Source organism: Leuresthes tenuis, unplaced genomic scaffold (genome assembly GCF_036924035.1).
Source record: "Leuresthes tenuis unplaced genomic scaffold, fLeuTen1.0.hap1 SCAF_11, whole genome shotgun sequence".
NCBI lineage: Eukaryota > Metazoa > Chordata > Actinopteri > Atheriniformes > Atherinopsidae > Leuresthes > Leuresthes tenuis.
In genome coordinates, this window is record NW_027325365.1 from 19605437 (window position 1) to 19614982 (window position 9546).

At 41.9% G+C, this 9546-nt stretch overlaps 2 protein-coding genes across 2 annotated transcripts; one reads left to right on the forward strand and one right to left on the reverse strand.

The window, feature by feature from the left end:
• Positions 1-84: 84 nt before the first annotated feature.
• Positions 85-7201, forward strand: dok3 (docking protein 3). Its single transcript, XM_072396460.1, has 5 exons — positions 85-290; positions 3284-3586; positions 3860-3950; positions 5644-5825; positions 6082-7201. Exons 1-5 carry the CDS (start codon positions 228-230, stop codon positions 6931-6933), a joined length of 1491 nt encoding a protein of 496 aa, XP_072252561.1. The 5' UTR covers positions 85-227; the 3' UTR covers positions 6934-7201.
• A 599-nt stretch (positions 7202-7800) lies between these two features.
• Positions 7801-8607, reverse strand: atoh1b (atonal bHLH transcription factor 1b). The gene has a single exon (XM_072396386.1). It carries the CDS (start codon positions 8548-8550, stop codon positions 7801-7803), a length of 750 nt encoding a protein of 249 aa, XP_072252487.1. The 5' UTR covers positions 8551-8607.
• Positions 8608-9546: the final 939 nt, after the last annotated feature.

Genomic DNA, 9546 nt, shown 5'->3' on the forward strand with positions numbered 1-9546 from the left:
GTGCCGTTGTTTTGCAACAGTAAAGTCGCAGATCGGGGATAACTTCACTCTTGATTACCCATAGAGGCACACGCGTCGCTAACAATATGAAGGCGGTTGGTGACGTCAAGGAAACAATTTTTCTTGTGGTATCTGATTTCTAATTTTACCCTCTCACTACTCAAAGTGGACCAAACAGAAGCAACTGCTGTAGTTGAGTGAAAGGTTCCCAGACAAAGCCCGTGAGCATGGATGTTGTCTTTAAGGAGGGGATGTTGTACCTTCAGGGAGTCAAGTTTGGAAAGGTTATGGTGAGTCATCATTCTTGATCAACTCTGAGCGTTTTTCTTTTCTTTTGAACTATTTGTTGACTTTCAGCGTTCATTTGTTTCACTTTCAAGGATTGCAAGAAGTGTAAAGCTTAGACATGGCAGTTGTTTTTTGCAGACTGGAAATCTGAATTAGGAGTACAGCCCATTGAGAGTCATTACATTCAAAGGCAGAATATTGACTTTTATGCCACCGTATGTTGGACAGAGCAGTGCTTTGTATCATTGTTGTATTTATTCAAAAATCTTGTGTGACTCTCCTTCAACAGTATCCTCTAAATTTGATTACTGTTTAGGCAAAACTAATTGCTCTGCTAGAAATGATTGGGGAACTTCTATAAGCAACATATTTGTTAATCTTCTCAAACGCTTCTGGAAGTTTAATGGCGTTGGAAGTTGTCCTTGTGCTGCATCACAACACCTTTAGGGAGACTAACCCCGTGTGAATATGAGCATTTCTTCACAGTCTGGATCGGATGCTTAAAACCACTGTTCTTTTTAAATAGAGCTAACATTGGTCCCGGCCGCCGCAGATGAAATCACTTCTAGTTTTTAAATACTCTTAATAATATGTGAGTTTTAGTTTTTTTTCCATTTGTGTCATTAGAAAAGAAAGTGCAGGGGGAGCAAAAACCAACCCTGTCGGAGTTTTTGCACATCTGGTGAAATTTGAGTTGCTGTGGCTTGTTGTGTTTTCAGCTTAGACCTTCTGATCGTCAGGAAAAGGCCAGATGATGCAAATGCATACATTTACCTTTTAGAGACGGTGCAAGATTGAATCTAAAGAACACTTTCAGTCATGCTTGGTGCTTGTTTTGTAGTCGGCACAGACATTTAGTTACGCTGCAGCAAATTTTCGAAGCAAATTACGCTACATTGGTGAAAAAGCTGAAGATGAAAAGAGGCTGGCGTCAGCAGCGGCAAAGGAACAAGAAGACCACAGGTTTGCTGTGGCCCTCACCAGCCTGACCTCTTACTAAATCTGGAAATAGGCATAACGTTAAACTAGTTTCACAGGGTCAGGTGAACTCATTTTTCTTTTCATGAGATCCAGCATAAATGTATTCCAGTGGAAAGTTTAGTGTGTGTGTGTGTGTGTGTGTGTGTGTGTGTGTGTGTGTGTGTGTGTGTGTGTGTGTGTGTGTGTGTGTGTGTGTGTGTGTGTGTGTGTGTGTGTGTGTGTGTGTGTGTGTGTGTGTGTGTGTGTGTGTGTGTGTGTGTGTGTGTGTGTGTGTGTGTGTGTGTGTGTGTGTGTGTGTGTGTGTGTGTGTCCACACACCTTAAGCCTCCTAACATGGACTTAAATGTACTAAAACACTCCATTGTGTCTATTCCACAAAGCACAGTGATACTGTCTTATGTCTTACAATTTATCATTTTGGTATCAATGTGCACGAATAAAAGAGAAAGCCCTGTCCAAGAGCATTGTTCAGCATGCTGCATTTTGTGACATACTGCCATGTAACTGTGTTGCAGTAAGTCACGATGAGTTACTGAACCAAACTGATCTATGATCAGGGTATAGAGAATGACTACGGGTGGTTCCAGGATTCAGAAAAGTCACTTTCTACTTTTAATTCTGGTACAGTTGTGCTGCATTCTCCCTAAAACCAGACTGCACTTTGGATAAATGATTATCAGCAGATAGAAACTTATCCGGCTTGCCCTCAAGGGATTCCAGGGCCTTAACTGGAGCAGACAATTTGGAGATGGGCCCACAAGACTGCAGGGTAACCTCTTCTAACCTCTTTCAAACAAGTGAAGAAAAAAGGCAGATTTCTGTTTCAGCGCCATTGAAGTAGGGGTTCATTAAAATCAACTGCTAGATCTAAAAAGCATAGCTCTGAGTTACACCTGCAGGCTCTTTAATGTCTAAAGGTTTCTGTATTTTTGAGACTAGAACTGCATGAAAAGTAAGGATTGATTTGACATGGCATGGTTTTAAAAAAAAAAAACAACTGATTACCCTCCGAAGTAATTATAAGAATCAGTCGTGAAATGAGCATCAATGAAATGCTTGTTAAAGCAGCTGAGCATTGTAGCCTTATCAGATAATATTGTGTAAGCCCTTAAGAAAGCATGACAGAAGCTCTGAGTTTTTTTCCTTTCCATCAGTGGATTTATTAGACTTAAAATTCAAGAAATTGTTTCACCACAGCATGGGCAGCTTTAGTTTTTCTAATCCCAGCTGTGTGTGTATTACATGAACACATGAAAAGTTGCCAGTCTAAACGAAGATTTGTTGTCCTGGCTTTCAAATTTAGTTTGAAGCCATTTGGATAAATCTAGAGTGAACCATGCGGCATTTTGCCCTTTAACTGGCACTTTCTGAAGAGAGAGTGCTCCTTGATGAACCATTTTCAGCATTTAATATATGATGAATTTCCCCTAAGATGATGCTAAACATGATGAAACCCTTGGATTACACACAAATACGCTTAAAACAAAGACATGCTCAAAAAGAGATATAGAATCAGCAGAAGTACCAAACCTAAGGTAGGTACAAGCAGATTTTATTGAAATGGTCTGCAGACAGAAGCTTGAATATGTTTGCCACATTGGTGAATGGTGTTACCTTGTAGGTTTTAAATGTGCTTCTCAAAGTTAATTTGTGTCTCTACAATTAAAACAGAGGCAAGATAATGCGAAGAATGGATGGTAAATCTGATACAAAGCACTTTTATTTGGCCTTTTGGCTTGGACAACAGGAACTGTCTGTCGACTGTGAAGTTGTTTTTGTTAAATCTAGCACTCTCAGTATAACTCATATAATATTATAGTATTTATAATAGAAGTGTGAACTTGTGTGTCAACAGAAACAGGTTTTCCGCTGTCTAATCACATGTCCTTTGTGTAAAGTGTAAATGGAAATGAATGGGCCGGAGCGGTTCACTTTGGACTCTAAACAGAAACTGATTTTAGAGTCTAGGAGAAAAACTCACTCATAAGCATTCACTTCTTTCTCTTCTCTTCAGAGAACGTGGCGTAAAATGTGGATGGTGCTTTACAAGCCCAGCTCTACTGGGGTGGGCCGGCTGGAGCTCTACACTGTATCTGACAGCAGTTCTATTAGCGAGCAGATAAAGGCTGGTCGTCAGAAATCGCAAGAGAGAAAAGTGGTGCGTCTAAGTGACTGTCTCAGTGCCACCCCTGCTGCCAAGGAGTCCTGCCCTTCGGGCTGTACAGCCTTCTACTTAAACACCACCCAGTGCACCTACACCTTCGCCTCCATGGCGAGCCAGGAGTGGCTCAGTGCCCTCTGCCTTCTCGCCTTCCAGGTATCAGTCATCTGTCCTCTTGACCACTGAAACTCTCCCCTTTTATATCAGCATTGTGATTTGGGAAAAGTGATGAGAAACTTTACCCACAACTTCTGATAGATAACATAATGAGGAAGTTAAAACAGTATCTGAAACTTCTGTCACTTCTCCAATTCTCGTGCTTGCACAAGCTATGTTCTTGCTTGCATCTTACCACTTTTATGTCATAAAACAGAGATAAGAGGGAGGTGTACATTCCGTGTGATGTTTACCATACCACTGTGTTCACAGAGGGATCCTGGAGAACAAGCCAAAGGGGATTTCGTGGGAGGAAATGGCTTAACCATGGAAGATAATGACATTTACTCATCTTGGAAAAGAGGTAATTTCTCTTTGTTCCTCTTGACCTGTGGAAGGATTCTAACACTGTTCTTGCTAAGGTAATTGTTCAGCTCTAAGGTTATGACACCATTATTAAGGAACTAAATGAAAGGGAATCAGGGAGAGTGGGTAGAGAGTTGTGTGCTTTTCCTTTTTAATAAAGATAGATTGGTGGTTCCTCTACTTTAGTTTGTGTTATTTTGTAGTTCATCTCCCTCCTTTATGTCCATTTTGTATTCCTACTTCATCTTGTTAAGGGTTGAAGCAGGATGGGGGGTGGGGGGCTTTCTCATTGGGCATAGGGCCAAAGGCAGGGTATTCCCTGGACAGGTTGCCTCTCCATCATATCAGAGGGCTAACAGAGACTAATGAGACAATCAACCATGCATGCTCAGATCTACAGTCTTTTAAGAATCACATTGACCTAATACGCAGAGGCCCAAACTAACATTCCTTAAGAAAGGAAAAGAGTTCCAAGGAAATTTGCCGTTAATAGTTGTGAGGATGTCCTTTAAGTGTAAAACAAGGTTCTAACCCCAACCCCTAAGTATGCCCATAATTGTTAAACAGCCCCTAAACAAGTGCCAGACAGGTCAAGAAAAAACTCCTTTTTCAGAATTAGTCTGCTGTACTTAATAGCCTACTAATACACATCTGATAAGTCTAACAGCAAAGAGGGAAATAGTAACAAAACCAAAAGATTATTATTAGCACATGTGAGTTCTGGGTAATTCTTCCATGACACTTAGCACAAATTCTAATGTAATGTATTTTAGTCTGGTTTGTGTCTCCAACATGTTTTGTCACACAAGCAATCCAGAAAAAGAATATATATTATATATAGAATATTTTAATGGGGGTGTGTTATTCTGATATCTGACCGGCTCAGGATGGTTTTTTTTTTCTAATCTTGACCCAGCAGTTTTGAAAGCTCATTCGTGGACATTTAGTTTTTAATGCTTAAACCTTAAACCTTTCCAAACAGTGACTCAAAGAAATCCCATTTCAAAGTCAAGTTGTTTTAACGCATCCCTTGTCAGGACGGGTGTTGAATTCTTCAGCTTGACGGTTGTGTGTGTGCAACCTCCACCACCAAACACCTCCGTCCCGCAGTTTGTCAGGTTTTCTGCGCGTTTCTCTCCCTGTCAGACTACACCGTAGAAATGTCTCTGAGCTCACCGATATCAGCACTTTGCTTGAGCACATGTTTTTTCCACAACCACAGGAAATAATAGCACTTAATTATACTCATCACTGTCACTAAATGCAAATAACCTGTTAGTAAAAGTAAATTGGTGAATATATTATTATAACGGATGAAAATGTCATAGCGTCATAAATTCAAGACATCAGCAGGGGCGTTCAATAGATGTGAGCAGCAGCTACAAACACTAATTTATTCAAACATGAAAGGCAGAATGCATTTGTGTCAGCAAGCTCAGGCTTATAAAAATGCATTTCCTTTTATTTCCAAATGGATTACACTTCTAAACAATCCTGCAAGGGTAGTCACATGAAGAGATTAGTATAATGCAAGCAATTTTAAAAGACATTTTTTTCAACATGGAAATGTATTTGGTGTGCATTTGTCTTCTCTGCTGATACATTGCTTCTCAGACCTCTTACAGAACATCTTTAACCACTTATTTGCATAACACTAACCTGAGCATGCTGTCATGTTTTCTAATGTTTAGAGATTCCTCCAAACCACTACCAAGTGACCTTCCATAGCACAGAGGCCTCAAAGAGGTGCAACCTAGCTGGGGAGTATTTGGTGACCCCTGACAGTGAGGCTTTGGTTCTCCTCACCATCAACACTGGTGGAATCATCTACAGCTGGCCCTATAGACTCCTGCGCAAATTTGGACAAGTTGAGGTAAAGTACTTAATGAACTGCATAGAGCTGTGAGCAAGACAGCATCTTCATTCCAAGAGTTAGAGGAAAGTTTAGCAAATGAAAAATGTTTGAACTCCAAATATAAAGTGACAGCCGGCGGCAGGATAGTGTGGAAACAACTTCACCCAAGATCAATAAAACATTTAACTTTTTCAGAGTCCAGTGAAGCTCACTATATAACGTGCTACAACTTGTTTATTTCATCTCAGGAGAGCCATTTTTTGTGTGATTGCAGGGGGGATTCAGCATTGAAGCGGGTCGTCGCTGTGAGTCAGGAGAAGGAGTATTCACCTTCCTGACGCAGCACGGCCCAGAGATCTTCCAAGCTATAGTCAGGCAGTGCTCTGTGCAGAGGAAGCAGAGTGTCCAGCCTCTCAGCATCCACAGAGGATCATGTGACATGTCCTCTGTTGTCCCCCCAGTCACAAATAACTGGGTTGCCAGTCCTCCTGTCTACAATCCTGCTGATTTCCACACTGAAATAGAGTCTGGCAGCCACTACTCTACCATTATTAAAAGCTCTGTACAAAATGTGAGGCATCCGAGTCTTATCAAACCTGGTCTCTCAAGCAGCAAGGAGGCATTGGGAAAGGAAGCTGATGATGAAGATGAAGATGAACGGTGCCAATCCCTAGAGGGTATAAATATGGATAACTTCATGGAGGACGGTACTTATTGCAACTGGAGAAGAGGCACACCTCCCCTGATAAAAAAAACTGTAAAAGATGAGTCCGATTGCATCTATTCTCATGTGAAAATCACTCCTCCTTCTTCAGATCTCCAGCCCTTTCCCTCTATCCCACCCCAGGTTGCTCCCTTTGCCATCCCCACATCCGATCACTGTGCCTCACCAAAGCGCCAAAGCCTGTATCTACCCCCAGCGGATGACACCACCCAGCCATGGTTCGACCCACAGGCTGCGGCGGTAGATGACATGGAGACAGAGGAGGCCATCAGCTCCACTGGCCGCGTCACCCCTTCACAGGCTCCTGGCAGCTTTAAACAAAGGCTGGCAGAAATGATTTCTAAGGACCTGGCAAAGTTCCAACTAAATCTTCCCCATAGGGCGGGCAGCCCCACATTTTAGTAGTAGGCTGTAGGCTGTTAGTTAACAGACAAACAAGAAGGAGCAATTTCAACAATGATAAACTGTCATGAGACATAATTAGCATCTGTATTGCTATCAATTCCCTTCCACTGGGGTACACAGTTAGGCATCTTGTGCTCGCAGATGTTTATATGTTTTTCTTGTATGAAAAATTAATTTGGAAGGCATTCTCTGCCAGGATTGCAGAGCTACAAAAGCAGAATATTCTTTTTGTTTTGTTGTTGCACATCAGTATATTTAAACTCATTCTGCTAAGCTTGCTGAAATGGACTTTGAGGCTGTTTCATTGTAAAGATGATGTCTTTAATAATTTCAACAGTTTTGTTGCGTCAATGGAATATACTTTCTTGAATAGAAGTAAGATATAAATCATCAGCTTTGCAGCATAATCCAAACGCCAATACTCCAAATTTTGGTTTGAATAGAGCATGTTCTGATGACACATACATATATATGAGAATAACTTATATATGAGAATAACTAAATAAATGCACACTCTTGTCTGAAGTAAATCTTTATTGTAGCAAAACATCCCTCATAAAATACCCCTAAGCTCTCCATAAATAGAAAAATACTTTTTTTTTAATTATTAGAAATAAAATATAAATCCAGCTATGACACTAGAAAAGCCACTAGTTTTATTCAGGACATTAAAGTGCATAAAAAAGGCCGATTAGAGTTAATCTGGGCATCAGAAAGAAACCATATGAAGATCTCTAAGGCTGGAGTTGAGTTACTTTTTCATCAGTCAGGACAACATCTAATCAATCAGTTATGACAGTAGAATATGCAAGGTACTGTCTAAGATGTCTATAGTCATGTAAACATCTGGGAACCAGTTAGAGGTCAGTGGTAATCTTTCTCTGTCAGCTGTCTCCCGATCTGACCATCCTCCAAATCGCTGAGATGCGAAGATTCTCCATCACTGCTGTGGGAAGACGCTCCCGGTTTGTTTGACTCAAAGTCAGATGTATGTCCGAGTATAATCAGCTGATTGGGAGCGGTTGGGTCTCGCTGCTGCTCTCCGGTCAGCAGGGTGGAGGGCTGCGGCCGGAGAGAGTGAATCAGGTTCCTCCTGGAGGTCTTCTCCGCGGAACCTGAGTGGGGGCTCCTGCACTCTGGGTGAACCACGCCGGTCAGGAGCTCAGACAGCTCGGTGATGTAAATCTGCGCCATTTGCAGGGTGTCATATTTGGATAACTTTTTCTCGTTTTCCAGGGACGGGATGACGCTCCTCAGCTCGTCAAAAGCTTTGTTAAGGCCGTGCATCCTCCTCCTCTCCCTGGCGTTGGCTGCGACGCGCCTGTGTTTCTGAGGGCCAAAGTTGCCCGTCTTGCCTCCATCACATGCTATACCGTGGCCTGTCTCTGTGATGCTCGCAGCGGACACGCACTCTTGGAGTTTATCCACTGGCACAAGTTTCTCCAGTGAGATGCCTGCGTCTGAAGCGGCGTGTGCGTCCCTCCGTGAGAATGCACGGATTGAATTAGAAGAAATCCAAGTTTTGGAGTTGACTTGAGCCAAGTTGCGCTGCTGCAGTAGAACGAAATCCTCCGGGTACTCTGGCCAATTTGAAAGCTCCGCTTTTGCTGCCATCACTCTGACGGCCTGTGGTTTTTGCACTGCAGAGAAAGGTCGCACACAAGGCTTCCGCGAATGTTTTCGTATGTGAAGTGGTTTGCACTGCGCCAGCAATTTATAGAGCCTCCTCTCAGTCACCTTGCTGTCACTCCCAGCCCTCCAATAGCTCTGACAGCACCGCAGCCTCAGGAGGCAGCAGCCTCTGACCCTGTCAGAGAACAATTAGACAAAGCTCGACTTTTCTTCTCCTATTGTGCATTGTAACTCAATCACGACCTTGTTGTTATCCTCACTCAGAGGGGAGCCGAAGTATTAATCATTTAAGAGCGTGGAGTACACTGCTCGCTCGAAAATCTTTGGGAAATAGAGCAGGGAAGAATGCATAAATGAAATAAAAATCTTGTTATAGACTGGACTAATAGATTTACAATATGCATGAATGAATAAGGTCACATAATATGACTCCGCCGCGCAAACGCTTCATTTTGAATAAACTTCTGAGCTTGAATTGAAAGTGTTCTGAGCGGCTTTCCTCAACTTGATTTATTTACCTAAGCAGCTTAGTTCATACGAGAAAGAATCAGACATTTCAAATGTTCACGATTATTTAAGTGAGGCGGAAATTTCATTTGGACCTCTTTCTCATGAGCAAAGTAACTGACTTCTTAATTGGCTCTGACCCCTGAGAGATCTGGCAGGGCAAGTTTGTTCTCAAACAAACAGTAAAATATGGCCGATCTAACCCTGATTATTTGCAGAAGAATAATAAAACGAACAGGTGGGAGACAAGGCTTGAGACACACCTGTCTATGGCAGAGCCATGATAACTGATAAGTTTGTCTCAAGGCGATTTATGAATCATTTAGAAGGAGGAAAACAAGGATAAGCCTCAACCCCCTCAAAAGTAGCTATACATGATTAATTCATCAACTTCCTTTTTGTTTATTTAATTCCGAGATAAATATGATGTTTTCTGTCTCTGAAACCAAATGAAGGTAAGATGAATTAGGC